The 23,845-nt window shown below is 41.3% G+C and overlaps 2 protein-coding genes across 7 annotated transcripts in view; both read right to left on the reverse strand.

Moving 5' to 3' along the window:
* Positions 1-487: 487 nt before the first annotated feature.
* Positions 488-14,915, reverse strand: cdc42ep4b (CDC42 effector protein (Rho GTPase binding) 4b). Of its 2 annotated transcripts, XM_088439580.1 has the most exons (3): positions 14,772-14,915; positions 6,730-6,806; positions 488-3,961 (listed from the first exon to the last, which is right to left on the reverse strand). In XM_088439580.1, the coding sequence occupies exon 3, from the start codon at positions 3,820-3,822 to the stop codon at positions 2,857-2,859; it is 966 nt and encodes a 321-aa protein (XP_088295706.1). In that variant the 5' UTR covers positions 3,823-3,961; positions 6,730-6,806; positions 14,772-14,915; the 3' UTR covers positions 488-2,856. The 2 variants fall into 2 exon arrangements, with proteins under 2 accessions (XP_088295706.1, XP_088295707.1); XM_088439581.1 differs by lacking the exon at positions 6,730-6,806.
* A 1,217-nt stretch (positions 14,916-16,132) lies between these two features.
* The window catches only part of sdk2b (sidekick cell adhesion molecule 2b), a 233,371-nt gene continuing 225,658 nt past the window's right edge, over positions 16,133-23,845 (reverse strand). For 2 of the 5 annotated variants that reach the window (XM_088439404.1, XM_088439402.1), the window contains exons 44-46: positions 23,502-23,631; positions 19,943-19,999; positions 16,133-18,148 (exon numbers count right to left, since the gene is read on the reverse strand). In XM_088439404.1, coding sequence (XP_088295530.1) covers positions 17,705-18,148; positions 19,943-19,999; positions 23,502-23,631 — 631 coding nt within the window. In that variant the 3' untranslated portion in view covers positions 16,133-17,704. Of the gene's footprint in view, positions 18,149-19,388; positions 19,810-19,942; positions 20,000-23,501; positions 23,632-23,845 lie in introns of those variants that run through there. The other 3 variants (XM_088439406.1, XM_088439405.1, XM_088439407.1) reach the window with 2 other exon arrangements.

Below are 23,845 nucleotides of genomic sequence, written 5' to 3' on the forward strand. Positions count from 1 at the left end.
AACGACAGTCTATCGTAAAGCTTTCTTTTCCACGAAAAAAACGACAGTCTATAGTAAGGCTTTTTTTTCGCAAAAAACGACAGTCTATAGTAAGGCTTTTTTCGCAAAAAACGACAGTCTATAGTAAGGTTTCTTTTTTTCGCAAAAAAACGACAGTCTATAGTAAGGTTTCTTTTTTTCGCAAAAAAACGACAATCTATAGTGAGGCTTATTTTTTTGCAAAAAAAACTAAGTCTATATATAGTAAGGCTTCTTGTTTCACAAAAAAAACGTCAGTCTATAGGAAGGGCTTTTTTCGCAAAAAAAACAAAACAGTATATATTGTAAGGTTTCTTTTTTTCGCAAAAAAATGAGTCTATTGTAAGGCTTATAGTCTATAGTAAGACTTTTATTTTGGAGCAAAAAAACGATACTATAGTAGTATAGTAGTAGTATACTATAGTTCGTAAAAGAACGAACACAGGAAGACAATTATAGAAAAATAGGACCATGTATAGTAATGTTTATTTTCCTTTCCACAAAATTGACCAGCAGAGTATGTATTGTTTTTTTTTGTTGACTAATGACCATATACTATAGGGCAACTTGTCTGCGGAGTGGTGTAAGACTAGAAGCATTTCTTCTTTTTTTTTTTTTTTAAGCAAGCAGTAGAAGGTTGGCTTTCACAGCATGAGTGGACATTCTTTTAAAAGCAAGAAATTGAACTAAAAATGACCAAAACTCGAAACTCTCCATTTTACACCAACTTATATTGTAAAATTCCACATTCTATTCATCCAGTCACTACCTTGTTTCAGAAACAAACTTTTTCTTTCGATGGATGCTGCACAAAAAAAAAAAAAAAAAAAAAATCATACACCATAAGTTCCGCACACTATTGTGTCCGAATTACGACGCCGATCTGACATTTCAGCAGCCTCGTCTTTTTTTTTTTTTTTTATTGAAAAACAAAGGGTGCATAGTGTTAGTGCCGTACCGGAGCACTAAAATGGCACAAAAGAAAACAAATTTACAGCTGTCTATATTCTCAAGAGCCCTTTTTTTTTTCTGCCCTGCAGCTCAATGGCAAAGAAACAACAACAATGAAGTCCGCACAGCTCAGACGGCGTTTCATAGCAATTTGGTGCAATGTTACAGCAGCGTACTCTCTCATCCGGCAAAACTGCCGGAGATGCATCCAATTGTGGACTGGCGTTGATGGCACAATTCCGCAGACTGGGTGATATGCATTTTCAAATTCGGCCTTTTTATCTCAGGAAAATATATGCACCAAACAAAAAAAAAAACCGCTTCACTAAATACACAAGGAAGAAATCTGCTGCTAATGTTAGTGACAAAGTGATTATAAAATATTAGTTGCTAATGCACAACACACCGGACGCCATATTAGGTACACCTGCACCGTATTTAGCCTTTACAATCTATATTTTACTAACCTTAGCATACTAGATTATAAAATACAGTTTTTTTACATTACCCCCCCAAAAATGTATTATTTTCACAAATACCCATATTGACTAATCTCAGCAAAATAGTTTTTAAAATACATGTCTTTTTAGTACAATGTATATGTTTTCTTTTTTACGGGCTAAAGAATGCACATTAGTGAACAAGGCAACCAAACAGTTCTTTCATAAAATATGCAAACACCCACAATTAGATCATATGTAAAAATAGTTAACATTTTTTGGGGCTATTGTTACAAAATATCTGTCGTTTTCCATACTACAGCCAGTAATACAAAAATAGTTGTTCAGAATGATGCAGTGGCTGTGGCATTTAATATTTTGTTTTTACAAAAATATTTCTTTATATAATAAAATGCAAATACTTTCATATATATATATATATATATATATATATATATATATATATAGATAGGGGAGGACTGGTGAATATGCAAATTTTACAGGGTAGCAAAAAAGGATGAACAACCAAGAAGCGATAGTGAATAGGTGTCAGTTAATTTTCTTCTACAAAATTCAGTTTTAAAATGTGAAAATATAGAATAACATTGAATATCCCGCAGCAATTTGCATTTTCACCTTAGTTTTCGGGTGCATTATAAAAAAAAAACCTGAAAACTGAAAATTTCACCGAGTGGTCCTGTTCATTTGGATCATAACCATATATGTGGGTGCAGGTGTACCTTAATTTGTGGTCAATGACTAACTTCCTGCCAGGAATGTCACCAGGAAGACAACAGCCTCTACACGGCGCCTGTTGATTGGTGGATTCTCATCTATTTAAACCTGCATTTAAACCAGCAAAACAGTGTCAAGACCACGTCCATTTGGGGGAGGAGCTTCTGCATGGCGATCATTTCGTTTCGCATTAGCTAACAACGTATACTTGGCCATCACCAAAACACATACCCTACCATTTGTAGTTTTTTTTTTTTTTAATACATTCTGTAAAGGTTCTCTCAATGCCACCCACGAATTTAAGTGCAATTGGGCGCCCTAGTGTTTAAGACTCAAGAGAAAATTCCTCCCTGGGGTGGCGGGGTAGCTGGAGCCTATCACAGCTGACTTTGGGCAGGATGCACATTCCGACAAACAGCCAATCCGTGAACCCAACCTTCCTGTTTTTGGAACACGGGAGGAAAGGGACGGGGAAAACGCCACGCGAGAAGGGCGCGGGCCGAATGGTGCCAGCTCACCCTCTGTCCTTTTGATCACGTTCCCGGCCCACACTTTCACTTCCTGTTACAACATAGCGCTGTTGCATTCATCTAGATGACCGCCCGCTCCCCGGATGGACGAGTGACAGTACCGGGCGCCGTAACCGTGCCCCGGTGGCGTAATAGAAGGTTCAGGTCGGCACTGGGGGGCCCGGACGCGAGAACGCCCGGCCCTAAACCCGGATCTCATCCTCCTCGTCGTCCATGAAAGAAAAGTCGTCGTCGCCGCGCGGCGAGCTGTACTTGGCGCTGTCCGTGTCGTTGTGGTGAAGGTACGGCGGTTTATCCTCGGCGGTCGAACCGGAGCTGGACACGGAGCAGCTGTCCAGGTGCGGGCGGTTGTTCCTGGTGTCCAGTTCGGGGCTGTAGGGCGCCACCATGACCTTCTGCTGGTAGATCATCATGCGGGGCGGCCTGGCGGGCGGGCGGCGTTCCTCGACGGCGGGGGCGTCCTCGTCTATGAGCGGGATGTGCGCGGGTGAGCCGTGGCCCTCGCTGCCTTTGCCTTCTTCGTAGCCCAGGTCATCGTCCTCCAAATTTTTCTTCTCCATCACGCTCAGGATGTCGCCCAGCATGGAGGGCCCGAGGTCCACGTGGAAGGACATCATGGACTCGGCGTGCTTCAGGCCGCCGCCCCCGCCGCCGTTCTTGGGCAAAGACGGCGGCAGCTCGGCGAGGTCGCCGAAGCTGCGCTCGTCGAACTCGCCGTCGAAGGTGGCGATGGACGCCGGGCCGTTGGCCGCCGCCGACACCGCCCGACTTCCTCCCCCGCCGCCCTCGTGGTGGTTGAGATACGGCAGGGATATGGCGTTCTTCACAAAGTTGGCCGAGGCGGCGGGCGGGGCGGCGGCGCGGTACTCGTACCCGTCCCCGCGATTGACGGAATGCGAGCGCTTGCTGCCGCGGAAGGTGCGGGCAAGCAGCGACGGCTTGGAGCCCGGAGAGCCGCGCTTGGGATCGGGGGCCTCGCCCGAACGCGTGCTGAGGAAGGACGTGTCCCCGAAGGCGTCGCCGCCCCTCCCGACGTGCATCGTGTGCCGGAAATCACCGAGCGGCGCGCTGATCATCTCCGCCGTCAGGTCGGCGCGTGAACGGCGCTTGGACTGGTTGGACTGGACCAGTTGTTTGAGGATCGGCATGGTGGACTGAGTTGGTTTGCTTTGGAAAATCTTCTGGAACCTTTTTGGCTTGCTTCGTCAAAGACACTCCGAGTTCTTTGTAATGTTGGCGGCCATTTTGGTAGTCACACTTCAAACGTCCACTACGACTTGGGTCAACCTGTGAGCAAAGAAGGACATTTTGAGTTTTCTGAAAATTTTCACTGCTGAACGTTTTAACATGGTCAAATTTCACATTTCATTTTTTTCCCAAGCCAAACTGAAGTGTAAGAGTGGTACGCCGTTAGCACAGTGTGATTTTGGACTCTATCCTAAACAGTAAAACTTTTACTTCCGTCCAAATCTGGAAATACTTTTCATCCAAAATAAAGCTCTTCATTGGTTAGTGACCCCGACAGGAACTCGCATAACACTGCAAACCCGTGAAAATAACTCAATGTCCTGTGTCAAATATCCTTTCTTGGATGTCTCAATTTCATTCTAAAAATGCTCCCGTTTTGGGCCCCTCAACTGTTGCGTAACTGGCAGGAAGCGTGGAGCGGGGACATTCAAAGCGAGAGAGAGAGAGAGAAAGAGAGAGGGGGGGAGGAAAGAAAAATGAAGCGGAGTAGCATTTCTCGGGATCGTCTTACAGCGCTGTTTGCGTCTCTACGTTCAGATTTGTTACATTCTCCTCCCGCCTGCCGTGTGACTGCCTGTTTAGCCTGCAGCGCTCTCTCTTGTTTGTTTCAGTACCTGCTCTCCTGTGAAACATCAAGAGTCGCAGGGCAGAGCTTACAAATTAAAGCTCGCAGGCGGCTATGAGCTGGAAAAGGCGGCTGATATGAATACGGTTTAGCAGGATTAGCTGGCCTGTGACTGCAAGATCATACAGTGCTCAATGGAGAGATTTTAAGAGCCACTTGTGGGTTCTTATACCGCTTATGTGCAAGTGTTTTGACGGGATCCAAGACTTCTACAAGCAAAGTGTAGAGGTCAGATGAATCGGTTTCTGCCTGTATAAGTTGATTTTTCATTTCTTAATTCATCAGAATTTTATTTTGCCATACTTTGGCATTTGAATCATGAAGACGGTAGCTAGAAATATGGCTAGCCAGCTACCTGGGTCACGAGGAAGATGGCTGGCAGGTAACATGGGTCGCCAGGAAGAGGGCTAACTGGGTCGCTAGGAAGATGGCTAGCTGGCTACCTGGGTCGCTAGGAAGATCGCTAGCTAGAAAAGGGATAAAAACCTAGAAAGATGGCTGGCTAGGCAGCTAGAAAGAGGGCCAGCTTGCTTGATGACCAGCGAAGCAAGCAAGCTAGTTAGATGGTCCGATAGCGAGCTAGCCAGCTAAATGTCCAACCGCCTAGCTTGCTATCTAGGTAGCTAGAAAGCTGGCTAGCACACAAGAAAAAAAGGTTAGTTACCGATATCTCGAAAAATGGATAGCTAATTGAATAACTAGATGGCTTGCTCGATAATCACTCCGATTTTAAATATGACGTCCAAGAGAGTGTTTACAATCTATTTGTCCACCGCTCTTCTACTTGATCAGAACAAATGCATCTTTTTTTTTTTTTTTTTTTTACATTTTTGGCAGCTCAACGAAGTCATTTCCAGCAAACGCAACAAAGGAGGTAGTCTGGCGCGCTTGAGCTATGATCCAGAAAGAGCAGCTAATATGAATGCGGTTTAGCGGGATTAGCAGGCCACTGACTCCTGGCTCATAAAGCGCTCACTCAAGAGAGTTTAAGGCCCACTTGCGTGTGTGCTACCATTGTGCTAATGTGCAAGTGTGTTCCCGACGTGAAAAAAAACATCGCTTTGTGTTTTTAGAGCACGGGCTGGAGCCCACGCTTGCATAACTCTGCTGTGAATCAATGGGCTGAGCACAATAATATATTATGAAAACATTAGCATGATTGCTGTACAACCAGATGGTGGAGACTTGATAAAAGCCATCACTGTTAGCATGTCCCAAAGCAACTTTACGCTAATGTAAATGATCATCGTATTATCCTACTGCTGTGCCAGTCGTTCCAACAGTCCACATTCGTATTGGAAAGGGTTCTAAAATGCATCTATCATTTCTCTAAAGGATGCCGGAATCTAATTCCTGTAAATTTCTGAAATTGTATTATAAACAATACATGTTGATGTCCAGTGTTGTGAGAAACTAGAAAAATTTCGCAAAAGCAAAAAAGTACTGTGTGTATATATATATATATATATATATATATATATATATATATATATTTCCTGTATTTTTCAGACAGGTTGATATTGTACTGCTGCAAACAGGCAAAAAGAAAAAAGAAAACAGAATTAGCCAAGCAATTTTTGCTCTTTGATCACAAGCCAACTAAAACGTTCAGAAAAGCCTCTCAAAAGCCAACGGACGGAACGCACTTCCCCCAGTTCAAGAGTTGAAGGCTTTTTGTGAGCTTGATAAAACCATGGCGGGCGAGAAGACAATCGGGGCGCTTCAACATAAAAGATGCCAGCAGGGGTTCTCAAATATCAAAAAAGGCACGGGCCTCACTTCACGGTCATTTTGGGAAATGAGCCATTTGATGTCCCCCCCCCAACTAGGACATCATCATTATCATCAGGTAGAGGACATTATTCCATCAGGCAGGACAAAAGACAAAGTATGACACCTGCAGGCTCTCCTATCATTTTTGCTCGGGAGGCTTTCAAGTGACAAGACCACAGATAAAGAAAAGGGGCAGATAGAAACACCCAAAAAAACAAAATGTGCACTTTTTTTTTGAAGAGAATAAATAATAGTGATAAAATAAAGAAATAACAATTATTTGTGACCATTCCACCAAAAGAGACGAGACAATTTGAGGCAGTCAAATTACAGCGGCACATTTTCATGATCTCACTAGAGGCTAAAATAAATAAATGAAAGCAACATTTTTCAACGGGCTTAATATTACCTTGCGAAAAGTGTTCAACCTCCCGGAGAACAGCGGTCGTTTTTTGGCATCTGACGTTCGCCTCGATAGCAAACAAACTAAGAAAAACAAAGAAAATGAAAAACATTGATTAGACTCACAACGAAATAACAAATACACATTTTAGCAAAAATCATGAATCATACGGCCAGTACTATGACGGACAAATCTTTTTTTAAAAAAGGTAACTCATGATCAATACACAGACGGAAGACAATGCTTATTTTGATTCATCTCCAAGAAATGTTTTTGGTTGCCACTGTTGATCATTTTCAAAGTATAAAGCAATATCTGATAACTTGGTCCCCCTCTAACCCATTCACTGCCAATGACGGCTATATACGTCAAACATCCATCTTTACTAGGCTTCAAACAAATCCGTTAACATGTTCACCGCCATTGAGAGCAACACAAGTCAAAAAGTGAACGGGTTGATAGTGAATTTTTTTTTTTTTTTTATCGGATAGACATTCTTTGTTGCTAGAATGGAGGAAAGCCTTTACGTAAGTGAGCACCCGCAGCGCCACATGACACCGACTCAAGCGGAGACGAGCCGTGACGGGAGGGGCGGGCGGGCGGGCTGTCGGCCATGAATGATTAAGGGCATCGTCGTCATGTCACCTCGGCTCGATGACATCACAACTCTCATCTGACGAGCTTGCGTAATCCCCTGGCTCAGGGCGCCACTTCCCTCTTCTAACGCAGCCATTCGCATCCCAAGCGAGCTTTATTTTGGCGTCTATTTAAATTTTCAAGCGAGTTGATCATTTATTCACAACACAACTCCCAAAGTATTAACAATTGCTGTACTTAATAGTCATTTCTTCATCCGTACGTCTACATCGAGTGACCTCCAACAAACAAGCCCCAGCCGTGTCTATTGTCCAGAGCCTTGGATGGAAACATTGACATGCAAATTAACTTCTGCGACCTAAGATCAACAATGGCGGTTTCATCGTGGGACCTGCGCTCTTGACAAAGAAAATTTCATTTCATTAGAAGAAGGGATGTGTGGTGGTTGAAAAACTGAACTAGTAGTAGTAGTAGTAATATTAAAAAAGGGTGTTGGTTTAGGGGCTTTAAAAACAGCAAACTTTGTGCTTGTGTTAGTAATGTAATGTATAAGAATGGTGGACATTTTTTATTTTAAATCAACAAATGCAAAAAATGTTAAACTAAAAGGAGTGCCGAACCATAGGTATACATTACTGTAGTTTTAAGTTGTAATACCACCATCCACCACAAGATGGCAGACATGGATTAGTTGTGTTTACACCAGGCTTTAGTAAATAGTACTTCACATTGCTCTAACAAGAACGCGAGTAAGTCTGATCATTTTTTGAGGATTTGTAATGATATGCAGAACAAACTGAAGACTAGAAACTTCGAGCTGTTTTTGTTTTGTGAAAAAAGTGCACAAAATGAACTCTTGCACTTAAGATAGGTTTCTTGTCAGCTATTTTTTAAATGTGACAAACATTTGCATTGAGGAAAAAAGTAGATACCGGCATTTTGTTGTTTGCGTCAAATTCCAATGTTGGAGGATAATAGATCTTTTATCTACTCAATGAAAAATTTAATACAGTAAGAACCCATATTTTGCACATTAGAATGTATTTTAAAAAGGTAGTTTTGTCAGATATCTGGTCAGAAATTGCATGATCCCAGATAGCACTGACTAAAAACCTGGTTTAGAAGTTTTTTCGTCCAATTAATCGTTCATCAGACGGGTCGCTGTATCTTTGGCGCGTTCTCAATGACACCACAAGACCTTCCAGAAACAAGCCCATATATGGCTGAATGCTGCTGATTGACGAGGAGAAACGGAACCTGTTCTTCCCGTTGGCCTTCACGACCAGCCGCTCGCTTGATCGGGTAACCTTGGCGACACAAAAGCATGCGGCAACGGAAGCGGACTGAGCCTAATCATTGAGACAGGTGCGACTCCACAGAGGTGAACAGGTCTAACGTGTAAACACAACAACCGAAACGACTTCATCATTCAGATGCGCGCGAAGCTGCCTGTCGCTGTCGGAGATGCTGATTTACGCCATCCAAATCGAAGCAATATTTTGCATGATTGCGCATAATGAGGTTGGCACTATCAAACCCTAACCCTGGATCGCAACCTTAATTTGTCACCTGCGTTAAGATCCAACCCTAACTACCCAAGCAGACTACTGAATCGCTGCAGTAAATCTTTGTGAAGCAAGTTCAAACAGATGAGTCGGAGGGGCGGGAGCGGGCAAGTCTCATTTTCGGCAGGTCGTCAGTTGGCATGTTTGAGCCACGGGGGGTTCTATATTCGCAAATAAAGTCAACATGGCCTAGCCGCCCCACCCCAGACCATTGCAAAGCCAGCGTCCGCTGGCCCGCTATCCTCCGTCGGACTCCAAACCGCTTTTTTGGCCAGTTTCCCGAACGCTCGGCGCAACACAATCATCACCTGACAGGCTTGAAAATGATTTCTCTGTGTTTCCAGCCAAGCTGGCCTTTTATGAATCGCTTAGTCCTGCATGACTGGACAAAGTGTTTGGGGGTGGGAGGCTGCGCGGTGCTGGCCGGCCGGCAGGGTGGGCGCATCCAGGTTGTGTCAAGGCCAAAAACAAATCCAAAGAGACCACGCACCAGAGAGATTCTGGACCATGAAACCCTCAATTTGCAAAATCCGAAAAAGTCTTCTTTTTAGGCTCGGGGAGACCATCAAACGCCGAAGAAGAAGAAACTAAATTTTTCTTTTAAATCGCTTAAACTGTCGATCATTTTGTTGATTAACCGACAAAGCAGATTGCATTTTAAAAACAGCCACCGATTACTATATTTAAAAAAAAAAATTATTTAAAATGGGCTGGTGGTAAATAAGTTGCATTGGCAATGCAGAAAAGGATGAAACACTTTTTTTAAGATTCATTTTCTGGCTTGGCCAACGAGGTCATGAGCTTGGCTGAAATATGAATCATTGCTGTCCAAAATAAAAGCAGAAGTTTCGAAACATCATATTTTGATTCAACACAATGACTCAGTCTGCATTCACAGAAGACGAAGGAAATATGAAAATATTTACGTGTTGAAATTGTGATGATTTGGACAATCGAAATGGAAAAAAAAAATCGATCACCAAAAACAATTTTACACCATTAACAATTAATTTGATTATTGATCGGTTGCCAACCAACCGTTGTACCTTCAAACTATATGATGCAAAAGTATTTTGGGGTTAATTATGACATGGAAATTACACCAAATTTCAGACTTCAACATTTGATGCGTTGAAGATTTGACATTTTCTTTGGCTCTTTGCAAAAGATACACACCCCGCTCAAAATCATTAAGACAGTTTAACCGTTTAAAAAAAATGTGATGGTGGTAAAAACTTCTACGCTTTAAGTCGGTTGTTAAAAAAAAGACTTTAAAAATTTCAATGTATTTTTTCCGTTAATGACGCTTGTATGATGTGGAAATGAAATTGCAAAAGAGAAGAAATTAAATTCAAATTTCATTGCAAATTTGGACAAGAAATGACAGATGAACTCAGATGATTATGATTCGTCAAAAAAAAACAAAACAAAAAAAGGCCATATTTATGCACTCTAAACAATTATAGCAGTTGTATTCAAGTAACACAGATCTGATTATTTTCTACCCATAAATCTATATCATAACCTTGGATCCTTAAATATATATCATGAAATTTGTTGATGTGCTACCGCGGTCCTGTTGTCAAAACAACACAAATCTTAAATTTGACAAGAAATGAGCAACGCAAGAAGGTTGTTCAAACAATTGAGCATCCATCTCGAGAAGCTCCGTCGTTTTAGTAAATCCGGCCACTTTGGATGTGGACATAAAGGACAACAGGGAACGATAAAAACGAGCCCGGACCGAGGGGAGGTGAACCCTCATTACGGTTTCCGCGAAGGGATTATAGCGAGCATGGGCGCACCGGTCTCTGGTCTCGGCTCTTTTGACAAATGGAGAGCATTCATGCGAGGGTCCCGCGAGGCCAAGTCATTGAATTAACTCCCCGAGCTGCTGGAACGGCAAAACAAAGCGCAATGTATTTCTATGGAAGGCTGGCGGGGCACAGTTGGTAGTTCTTAAAAAGACAGAGCGATCGCAGTCGCTTCTGGGTTTGTTTGGCCTTTAAAATGAAATTAGAAGGGAGGTCTTGAGGAAACAAAATGTGGTCAAATATCCAGAGGGTTTTTGCTAAGGCTGGAAGAGAAGTGTCAACAGTTCAACAGCTTCTGGCATTTTTATTTGTGGTACAGACAGCTTGTAAAAACCTTTGGACTTGACAAGAGCCGTTAGTAAACCCCTGGGTTTCTCATGCGAAAAGATTTGCGACAAAGCGGAAACGTGCTTTTACCTGATAGTAACGCTCATTCGCGAGGAGTTGGAAAAACTAAGGCTAAGTTCAAAGTCTCTCAAAGACAATGAGTATGTAGACTCAAAGGTCACCAGGAAGGCAAAAAGTGTTTGCTAAGCCTCGTTTGAAAAAACAAAACAGTTAAGTGAGCCAGCAGTTGTGTTGCAAAACATAATCTGAAGAAATTCCTGGAGCATCCAAAACCAAAGATCTTTTTGGATAAACCCAAAGCACCTGAGCGATACGAACCGTTTGCTATCATCGGAAAAGAGACACGATAATCAAAAAAAGCCATTGTCATTTTGTAGGTTAGCACAAACCTAAAAATATCCCGTCTTAATTTGACAGAGCAATTATCAAGAGAGTCCAATTACATGTTGGTTTCTAGGTGTGGATGTCAACAAATGGGCCAGGGCTGCCAACGCCTGCCATTGAATACGTTGAAAGGGAAAAAAAAAACAAATAAGGTAACAAGACCAAAGCTAGCAAAAGTGTTCCATCAGTGAAAAGTGTTTACAACATAAAACACCAAGCTAGCGCAATTCCGGTGGATGTGTGCAGTTCCAAGTGTGTTGACTTGAAGTTGACGCATTAGCATAGATAAAATGCAACAAAATGTACGCCACGCTAAGAATGATACAAACTGGTTCAGCAGCTTTCGAATGGGTATCGACGACAACAACAGGTGGAGTGGGAGCGATAAACATCATGTCTGAAACATCCTATCGAAGGATAGAACGTCAACAACTTTCCAATGACTTTTTTTCACCCCAAAAAACACTTAACATTCTTTCTTTTAAACCGTCTTTAACCCCCATATTGTCTAAAACTTTCATCTTTACATCAAAGTACTAGGGAGCTGAAATTTCACCGAGATGGTGACAACATATCAAAGTTCAAAATGTCAACGATCACTTAGTTATCACAATACCAGGAGTGTGCCAAAATACTGTAAGATGTGGAAGAAAATGACCCCAAAATGGTCAAATGAATGCACGAGGGTTGACTGAATGACTATTCCAACTTCACTGAACATTGTACATGAACACCATAGCTATGCATCCAGGGTAATAATTAACTTGGTCTAAGAAGAATAACATTTTCATTCCTTTTGCTTTTCTTCCAGATCGTAATTGTCGAAGAAGCATGCGGAGCTTTTGCTTCTGCAAGTTCAACTTCGACTTTGTATTTGAAGTAAACGGACTTCCAGGTGCTAATTCGCTTTGAAATATTTGCCGCGCAATGATGAAAGCCTTTCATCCGCATACATAAAGACATTCTGCACATGGAAAGTGACTCACTCACCCCCCCCCCCAACGTCAGCCTTGAGAGGCCGTACTTTCTCAACAACATGACTATACCTCATCTTCAAAACCCCAAAACTACGTCGGCCAAGTACTACTGTGACAGATTTAAAGCAGACCTTCGAAACGCAAATAAATCCGAATTTGGCTCCTGAACCCAAAGGAAAATCACTCAAACATTACTGAGGGAATTCCTGATTAGCAAAAACGGTCAAGATTATGCGAGAGCAAAAGATAAAAGTTAAATATCACTGAAAGCGGTTCACCTCCTCCCACTTTGAGGCAAACTCCTTGACATGCCAAAACAAATCAATATCTCATCAAAAGCACCAAATGTCAAGGTTATGATAATCGCATCAACTCAAGGCTACATGCCAAATTGTTTTTCATTGGACTCCCGAGAGAGTAACATGAATAGTACTTGCGGCCCACTGTTTGCAAGATTTTTTGTTTGTTTTTTGTTTTGTTTCATCGTCTCGCTCCTCAAACCCAATCCAATAAATACACTTTTTTCACACTGTTGCAATGAGCTCATGTGGGAAGTGAGCCACAAAAAGTGAAAGACAACCAATCTTTGTCGCTCTAGAAGACAAAGTTTTTTTGGTAGAAGTGAAAGGATCAAGCTTTTAAACACAAATGATGAAAACGGATTAAAAATTCATTGAAGTCCATCCTTCAAATTTGCTAGTTGGCTGAATATGTAAATGGTCATAAACGGTATGCTGTTTATTAAGCGTTATCAAATTTTGTTATCGTGTGCCACCCAAACAAGATCCTAAAATTTCGACGTCAGGAAACATCTTTAATCTATGAAGGACCTCAAAATGACCCTAAAACGTCCTCGTAAAAAGAAACTGACCGACTTCCTGCCAACTTTCATTCTTAACATTTTTGTGTGTGTTGGCTTATGATTGACACACCTTCCAAATTTCGTCCCGATGTAAAACTGGTTCTGAGAAATGCCTTTTCAGAAGAATTTTAGGCGGATGTAGGACAAGTTTCAAAATATCTGCCTATGTGCCTTCAAGCGGTCAATTTAATAAGACCAAGTATGGCAAAACAAATTCTGTGGAAAAAAAAAATGGACACAAACAAACGCCTCGAGTCAAAATACTTGCCTTCACTGTTCCCACATTCGATGACGCACGTCATTAAGTGTCACTTAAAAATACAACACGCTTTATCTACAATCTGGAACATTAATTCAAACACGGGCTTCGCTTTATTAACAAAAATGAGCAGAAGAGGAAAAACAAACATGAGTGGGGGACTTATTAATTCCTGCCCTTATAAAATTTAGACTTCTTTTCCAGTGTCAACATTTGTCAAGCTACGCCTTGGCTTATGAGTTTCGATTACATGCTCGCGCATCTAATCATTTTTCCTAAAGAAATGAATGGAAATCTCTTTAGCGCAACAGTCCTCGCAAATTCATATGCGCGTAGTACTGTGACATAGTCTATCTGTGTTGCTGCATCGTTTGTGTTCAAATATTTGATTACACTAACATTTGTTAGCATTAAGAATGCAGACTTTCCTAAAAACATCTCTGAGATTCACAGTGAATTTGAACTGGGAGGCTCAAAATTTGTTTGACTGAATAATTTGACAAATATATTTAAATCTAGTGATAATCTCTACTGCAATTTTTTTTATCGTTTTCTTCCAGCTTCTCGATTGAGAAATACAAAATCTCTTGGATAATTTAGCATGTCTGGATCTTGCAGCACAAAGTGTGTGTTCTCCCCGTGTGCAAAGCGTTACAAGTTACATAATAAGTTGGAAGAAGTGATCCCATCTGCCTCTGATTAAATCATATTCTACTCTTGGGTGGGAGGGGGTCGTCTTTTTAGAGAAACCTGCCATATAGATCCTGCCATAAAACACCATAAATATGTCCAACAACACTCAGTGAGACCACAAAAACATATTACCTCCCCCTGTGCGCTCCCCAGATCATCAAGTTTGCACTTTACACTTCATTTCAGGCCATCTGGTTTACGCTTAACGTTTCTCTTAAATTTTGGTCAAGTTCAAAGAAGTTTCTTTCATCGGGTCATTGTGCGCTTGTTTTCTGACGTCATCAAAAATGCCGTTTCAATTTTCAACGAGGTCTTGCCTCACCGTAGAATAAAATTGGGGGGGGGGGGGGGGGGGCAAAAGGGGGCTTCTGGATGAGGTCATTGTTGTCTTAATACGGCCGTAGAAGCGACAAAACTAACCGTTGATGTAGTTTGAATAAAACTCTGACGTTTATTGAAATAAATCTCGCAACTTGCCACACGCGTCGTCGTCTTGCGTCCACACAAAAGTTGTACAAACAAGCAGAACTAACAAGACGAAGTAGTTACCTTCTGTTGGTGGCAAAGACGTTGAAAAATGTCCACGATCGAGTTTCTAAAACTTGTGACCACTGAGAGTAAAACGAGTCGACGGAAGAGACGAAAACGTGTCCGTTGAGTGAAATCGGTTCTTCAGTTGGCAGTTGTGCTTTATTTCGCGTCCCACTTCGCTTATGTGTGCGTGCGACCCTCCCCCAGGCCTGCCCTCAGAGGAAACCACGCCCCCAGCCGTGGATTCTTAAAGGCACAGGAACACTTTTGGGCTCCCACAGGCTAGCAGCTAACATGGATGCTAAAGTGTCCCGTAGCTTCAATACATGATGTAAACAGATGCAATTTTTTGCCATTTTGCTGCCGGGGATTTTGCCAGCTCAGTTGTTTAGTTTCATTAGGCAGGTCCCATCCTCTTTTTTGTATGTTTGTTAGTTTATAGTCCGGTCTTCAATTGTTTGATTATAAACCAATTAAAAGATCAAATCGTAACGAGAACAGCTTCATTTCGTGTCTAACAATCATGGGAAATGTAGTCAGACAAAAATCAGTGTGTTTCCTGCAGTCAACACACGTTCTCGTTTTTTTTTAATTGAAAATTTCTAAACCTGCATTCACAATTGATAGGTTCATAAGGAAAAAAAAAAAACCTAGTCTCGCACTCCCTGTTGATTGGCAGTTGACTCTTAGTGCATTAAATGACCACTCTCAGTGCAGGACACCTCAAACATTCGCAGACATTAAAGTCCACGATAAATGCTATTTTCCTTTTTTGTTAGCCAGTGAATAAATATTCAGGATGACATAACGTCAGATGGAAATTCCCCCATGTGTTAAAAAAAGGATTAGTCGTCTGAATGCAGTCATTCCAATTTCCTATCTTCACCCGCCGCCACTGCGTTTATGAGGTTAGCCACAGCTTGACTTGACTGTCATCCAATTAACTTTGGATCTGGTCTGTCACCCTTTTTTTAAGTGCACAGTAAACCGATGAATTGTGCACATTGGAAATCATCATCATTCATTCATTCGTCCATCCAAAGTCCTACTGGACAGAAAAACAATCCAATAAAAACCTTTACTACCACTGCAATCACAGACCAAAAGTAATTTGCTGTTTTTTTTTCTATTATCTATTACCTTTCTATTATCTATTATTTCTCTTATAAAATGCTCAATAGCTGCTGTTAGCTTATTCTATTTTCTGTTGTCCTAAGAAGCGCAAAGGTTAACATGGAATTGAGTCATAATTAAATAAAAACAAAAAAAAAATCATAGTTCACGTCTACTAGCGGTACTACTGTGGATGTGTTTTACTCATATTGTTGATAACTACAAAAATAACAGTAGGATTTTTTTTAATGACATTTAAAGCAGACTAAACATTGAAAAATAATTTATTTCCGAAATGTACCGTGATCATATATTCATTCTTCTGCATGGTAAGCTTTTACCGCATACAAAACGAAATCACCCCACAGGAAAAAAAAAAAATCAAAACAAAAATGACAATCCAATGACTTTTTCCGAACAAACTCACCGTCAAATTTTCACTTTAGCATTACGAGTGTCAGGGCAGGTTTACAGTTTGTTGCGCTCATACACACATCCACACACACACACACACACACAGTGAAAGATTTGTAAAGCTCAGGACGTGTGCTAACACACACATACACACGCACACACATGAACAAAGCAATGAAGACAGGACAGCGGCGTAATTGATGGCGAGACGGTCCGATGACATCATCAATTGGGAAAGGAAACAAGAAGGGCCGAAAAAGAGAAAATCCTTTGTTTTCGATTGGCCCCAAAAAACATCCAGTAAATGTCCGCAGTTCTCTGCCAGATGTCATCCGTGTGCGTGAAAGGCATCCGTTGGAATATGGACTCGTGGTACAAACTCATACATCACTCCTACGTATGAGTCCAGCTGATCTTTGATGTGCTACTTGATTGTTGCTTCACACACATAAAAAAAAAAAAAACATTTTCAACTTTTATACAATCAACAGCACTGTTTTTTTCCCCAAAAACTACTTCAGTCGCCATCAATGCCGAGTGAGCATTGACTAGTCCTCTAGGTACATATATATAATATATAGCATCATATTATATATATACATAAGTATGTCTCTATGTATATGTGTATTCAAGGATTCTTGTGACCATATGGCATAAAAAGGTAGTACCATTTGAGCGTGTGCAAAAAAAAACAAAAATAAAAAACAATAAATGATAAGTCATGCAATCAGAACGTTTACAAAAAGTGGAGTAGATGATTTTGTGTCCAAATGTTTTGCTAAAAAATGTTGAAGAGTTCTTATACATGCCTCAAATTAAAAAAAAAAAAGATAAGCGATGCTAACACAGCGCTAATAGAAGGTTTAACAGTTTCAAAAGGCGCTTCTACTCATGTAAAATTGATGAGTCAGGTGAAGAAAAAAAGCACAAACAAATTGTGGAATAGATATATGATAATTGGTGGGAAATTTGTCGAAGAAAAACTCAAATTGAAGGCGATCCTGAAAGTGTGAGAAATGTAAAACGCGGAATCATGCTAACGTAATGCTAGGAAAAGCGTGTAGTGACGTATCATGGAGTTGCAGAAAGTCTCAAGTAGAAGGCTGTCGTAAACGCGTCGGAAATGTGAAAAAAAAGTGCAAATCACGAACGTTTGAGTGAACACTTTTGGAAATTTCCTTTGTCCGTTTTCATAAATTCTCCCATAAAAAGAGTCACGGGGTCCCGCGAGCTTCGGGGCCTGTCCCGTTTGAGCGCGTGAAAACAAATTGAAACAAAGAAACGATAAGAAGTCATGCAAACAAAAAAAACGTGTCTTGCACTTTGAAGGCGTTGCTAAAAGTGTTGAATACCATCGGGAAACGAAAAAAAAAAAAGCGGGGTGGAAACTTCCAGAAATTTCCTTAGTTCTTTTTGCGTAATTCTCACACAAAAGAGGAGAAGCCCGCGATGGGGGCCCGCGAGCCGGGGGCCAGGCTGCTGGGAGGCCGATAGAGGGCGGGGTGCTGGCCGGCGGGGTTGGCGCCCTGCTGGGACGGGGTGGGAGTCCGACTGCCCTTGGGCCTGAACAGGCTGCCCTGACCGGGCGGCTGTCCCTGCGCCTGCTGCTGCTGCTGCTGCGGTTGGGCCTGGGGGCCGGGCGAGCTGAGTTGGGGCGGCAGGGGCGGCAGAGGGGGCAGCTGGGGCGGCGGCGCGGCGTGGTCCGGCTCGCCCGGCTCCGACTCGGCGTAGCTGTAGGCCTGCGCCCGGGAAATGCCCTTCTGCTGGCGGCGCCACGAGTTGTAGTAGGTCGGGTCGCTGATGTAGTGGTTGACGAAGGAGTGCGTCTTCTGACGGTTGGCGTCCACTTCGTACTCGCTGTCGCTGCCCTGCCGCAGAAAGAAAGGCGGATTTTGTTTATTTGCGCGCCAGGCGCGGCGCCGTTAGCGACGCTACGGCTAAAGAGGAATTATTGGAGCCCTCGGTTGAAGCATAACCAAATAACACAAACATGCACACTTGGGGTGCTTTCACACTAGCAACAAACCAACTCGGGAGGAGCATCGTGTACAAATTGCAAGCATCATTTCAACCCAAATTCTGGGTGCAACAACATTAGCGATAGCTTTGTTGGCTAACTGTTAGCCTTGTAGCATAACTGCTGCATGTAAAAAATTCAAGTTTGTGCTTTAGCAAGTGAGCAGTTTGTTCATTATTGCAGTTGTGGAATATGAATTGAGCAGCGAAATCCATCGATGTTTTTCTATCTCATGGTCATGTGACATCCGAAGCTGTGCCATGATTGGTCGTTATCTGAGCTCAGTTTGATGTCGTTTTTGGTTGACAGCAAGTGGCATAATGATTGTACTTTTGAGGTGGATAAATGGTCATTTTTTATCCGTTGTTCCACACTGTTGCTCCTGTAACAACCAATCAAAAGCCAGCTCTTTTCTGAGTTGTCATGTGACATTAGCAAGCTGTCATTTTCAGTTGACCGGAAGTGGCAAAATGGCCGCCCTTTTACGTTGATTAAAACATGGATGCTACCTATTTCAAACTTCTTGCAGAATCTTTAGGTGTGTTTTTCTTGAAAAAAACTTTTTATCATAAATCAGTAACTATATTCCTGAAAAATCACAACTTCCTCCTCATAAATTAATTGTTCTTATAATAGTAATATTTCTAATGCAAATAAAACACATGTAAAACACTTACAGTTTTTGCTTGGAAAATTAGTGTGTATTCACCAAAAAAAAAAAATCCTCAAAATTATGTTTTGTTCTGGGATGTTTATGCATTTTTCCTAGAGGAGAAAACTTTACTAGATATATAAAATAAAAAAATAATCTAAAAGCATTGATATTTTCTTATAACTTTAAAACATTCTTGAAAAATCGAAAGTAACTCGAAAATAAGACAAAAAAAACCCCAAAAACTAAAAAGTTAAAAAAAAGAATTTATATATATATATACTGTATATATATATATATATATATATATATATATATATATATATATATATATATATATATATATATATATATATATATATTCTCCCACAACTACATTATTTCCAAATGACAAACCTTTTCGTGGTATGATTATACCTCATAATGATGATTTTATATACACTCTTTAATAACTACGACATTGTTTTCTTGTTTTGCACCATTTTTTTACACAGTTTTAATTGCTTATCATGCGTCAATATGCTCATTGAACCATCGTCGTATTTACATTGTTGAGAATGAGAAGAATGAAAAAAAGAGCAATGTCACATGGTTGGCCGCGTCACATGTTCTTGGCGTGCTCGAATTTCCTCCAGTGCAAACCTGAGCCAAACCAAGGACATCGTCCACAAGAAATGCACAAGACGTGAAAGCACCCTTAAAACACATCACGATGGACACCAAGAACGATCAGAGATGGTCAGAGCATGATTGATAATGATGGCTGAAACGTGCAAACGGATCCAAAAAGCAAACACAGGATGACTTCCGACAAGCTAAGTAACCGGATCGTTGTCCCGGATCTTGGTACTCAAACCGGGCTGGCGCGAAAACAAAAAACAAAAAAAAGAAGAAGAAGAAGAAGAAGTCTGGAATTGGATGGCGGAAGAGGAACCGGTCTGGCTACAAACAAGTTTAGAACAAACAAAAGCAGGCAACTGACAGGAACCTCACCAAATGCAGTGGAAGTGTATGTAGACCACCTGTTCCGTATGAAAACACCAGCGCCTCCTATGGGTGAACAAAACAGTTTTCTTTTTTTACAGTACATCACCGTGTTAGTAGGACACCAACTTGTCTATTGACCAACAACTAGAGCTGTTATTTTCACCTTTAATTATTTTATTTGACGCATTTTTAGCACGTGTCTTATTACCCACATTCTCATATTTTTTGAATAAAGCATTCATTCTGTTCACCACGTTTTGTGTAGCTCAAACTGTACGCAAGTCAAGTCCAAGTCGGGTCCAAGTCTTTCGGTTCCGAGTCATGCCCCTGACCACGAGTTTATGAAAATACTTGGAATTCTTTTTTATATATTTTACAACATTTCCTTAAAAGGGCAGTAAATCCCCAAATTTTCTTTTGAATAAGTTCTATGCGCACCCACAAGTCTAAACACAGCAGAATAATATGAATTAAATAACAAAATCTTTCAATATTTATTCATATCAGGAGGTGGTCATTTCACCTTTTGCTGACCACTAAAAATTGTGTCACAGTTGCTCAAATCAGCAATTTTTTTTTCCTGACTGTGGTCATGTGACATTCCCAGGCTGTGCCATGATTGGTCACTACCTGACTCCACTGCAAATGTGATGTCATTTTTAGTTGACAGCAAGTGGCAAAAGCCCACCTTTCTAAGATGAATAAAAAAATGTCAGACTTTGCTACTAAATTATATTCCACACATACAATACTAATAAGAATAAGAGTTTTTCCATAGAACAACTGTTTTATTTGACATGCCGCAACTAAAACATAACCAGTACTTCCGTGCAGTTATTTATTAATGACAGTACTCAAGTAGATGTTTATCCAAGTGCTCTATTCCCCCCTCATCCGCTGTTACGGTACATTTTCTGTCAGAAGCATTATTTATACTTCAGACGGTAGACAAAATGAGAGCGAAGCACACAACAGAAGCCTGTAATGTTTACAAGTCTCAAAAGAAGTATCCGAGTCTAGTTTTGAGTCTTGATCATACGGGTCTGAGTGGTACAGGTAAAAAAAGCAGGACGATGAGCTAATTGCTCCTGATGTTGCGTCAGTTGAGTACAAAAGGTAGAAAAGCGCTCTATAAATGAAAGTCCTTTTCCCGTTTGTTGACTCCTCATCTGTGCTAGAGTTTATCATCTGCGGTGGCTGCGAAAGGCCTCCCAGCCGAGCTCGTTAACGGCTAATTACGGCGCATAAGAAAGCAACTCCGAGGGATCACTTGTTGTTGTTGTCGGTGTCAATTGAAAAGCCCATTTTTACGTTGTTACAGCGACGGATGGAGAAGAACGAGCGTGAGATACAGCCCACAAACTGCCGAGGTGTTTATGGTTTTATCAATAGGTGCTAATTGCGTCTTTAGCACTGTCAAGATCACGCTAAATCAGGGGCTTGGCAAAAACTTGTGCAACATTTTTCACTAAGAACTATATTTTTTGTCGTCGTGTGAGGGTTGAAAGGCCAACATAGCGCTTAACTTTCCCAGCCCCCCCCAAGAGTGGTTGCAGTCTGGACAGCCTGATCTGGAAACCAGCACCTCCCCCATTCCATCTCATCCCAAAATCGCCAGAGTGGGTCAGTCTTTTGTCTTTCCGAGTTATGGATTATAGAGGAGGGGGTCGTTGTAGAACTTGTTTGGTGAACACAGCAGGGGTCCCCCAGAAGCCAAAAACAGTGTGTATTTTGGGTGGAGGGGCATTTCATGGGATGGATTATAATGACAGATTATTTGAATGGGGTGGCGGGACCATTTATTTGATCCGGGCACAAATATGACATCATTCTCATTAAAGTAAGTCACTGCATGATCTACTGTGTGCGACTCATAAGTGAGATCATCTCTATTTGCTCGGCGGCAACAGCCAAATCTCATGTCCAAAGAAGGCAAATGAGAGTTAAACACGATGAGAAAAGATGGATTCAAAAGACGACTGCGTCAAGTAGGAATATCGGGCCGGTGAAGGGGACGCTATCGAGTGGCGAAAGCTCCATTCTGAGGCGATTTATTGTGGGGTAAAGTGAGAAGACCGTTGACGGGCGGGGGGGTGGTGTTTCGACGTTGCCAGAGAGAATTTTGGGGGGCTGAGGTTCAGGAATGTTTAGTTGACAGACACTCAAGACATCATTCAAGGCTGTTCAGAACAACGATAATTCTCACACCTTGACCCTTTTTATTCAGACGCTTCGAAAACCAGACCGCCACAAAAACAAAGAGAGAGAAAGAGGGGTTGATATGAACAAGAAGACATATATATGCATGGAAGACACATGTTCCCAAACAACACGAGAAACACACGGCGTTGTGAAATGGGAATAAAGAGAGAGTGAAAGGTCCAATCTGGCGTTGACGGCCACTTTGGCTCAGCAGACGGAAAAGGCCAGAAATTCCAGCCATGGTTGGGGAAGAGCAGACAACACCCTGAGACAATGTCCACATGTAAGCGGGTAGTTTTAAATAAGCATTCTGGAAAATTGGCAAATGACAGACCCGAAAATAAACCGAGACCACAAATGCTGTAATAGGTCAGAAGTTAGCAATTTCTTGGAAAAAAAGAAAAAAAACCCATAAAATTACTAATGAACGCTTATGTTTTTAGCTGTGCCGTATACAACCAAGCTAATATTAGCATCTTTAGACTCAAACAAAAAAAACTATCACAGTTCCTACATTCCTATTCCTACATCATATATATATATATATATATATATATATATATATATATATATATATATATATATATATATATATATATATATATATATATATATATATATATATATATATATATATATATATATATATATAGGGGATGCTAATATGGCATTTCAAAGCGAGTATGTACAATCGCTTCAAAATGTGTTTGTGCAATATTTTGAGGTGTGGGGCTGTGGATTAAAAAGCAAAATTTATATTCATCAAAGTCAATCAAAACAAACAAAAATGGCTCATCTCTCCTTGTCCTTGCATTGACAAATAATAATCCAAACCAAAAACAAATAAATAAATGAATCATGAAACCTAACAAAGAAATAGATAAGGCAATTTGATAATGTCTCGAACTTGATTTGAAAAAACATCTCTATCTGCAATTCTCCCGCCTTTAAAAGAAAACAAAATACATAATACAATACATTCCACCAATCCTGAACTATAAAAACAAAATTAGCCACAGCCCTGATAGCAACAATAATAAATAAAAAAAAATGCTGACAGAATCCCCAAAGCTGCCATTAAAACTACCCGTTCATGTCGACTTCGCTTGCGTCTGTTCCTTAAAAAATATTTTCGCAATAGGAACTGAGTGGACCCGTTGAGCAGCGCCATGGTTTCCCACATGGTCTCCGTTTACCAAACGCGTGAACTTGTGCTGAATGCGAGGGGGGAAAAAATGACACGAAATGCTGCAGAGCTGACGATGCAGAGTGAGGCGTGCGCAGACGGGCGTGATGAAAGACGTCCCTCCCGCCCCCGAGCGTAAATATATTTTAAAAAGATGGATGTGTGTTGCCGGAGTACCTGCGAGTCGGAGATTTCGGAGGGTTTCTCTGTTAGGCTGCTGCTCTCCACGGGGATCAGGTCGTTGTACTTTGTGCTCACGTCTTCGTCTGAGTAGTTGAGACTGCCTGGGCTCGGCCTGGGAGGCGACCTGCATGTTACCAGTCGTCAATGAATGATTATCAGACGTTCCATTTTGCAATGTAACCGAGTTACATTTTCTTACATTTTATATGATTTCTGTTTAAAGAATGTTAATAGCCTTTCATATTGGTACAAACCGTCAAGCATAAAAAGCAGTTTGATTTGGTTTTTATACTCGTATTGGGAGTGAACGTGAGCGAGAAGAAAAGTCCCTTTGATAC

The sequence above is a fragment of the Hippichthys cyanospilos genome, chromosome 17, assembly GCF_059441005.1.
Source record: "Hippichthys cyanospilos isolate Australia breed blue-spotted pipefish chromosome 17, RoL_Hcya_1.0, whole genome shotgun sequence".
NCBI lineage: Eukaryota > Metazoa > Chordata > Actinopteri > Syngnathiformes > Syngnathidae > Hippichthys > Hippichthys cyanospilos.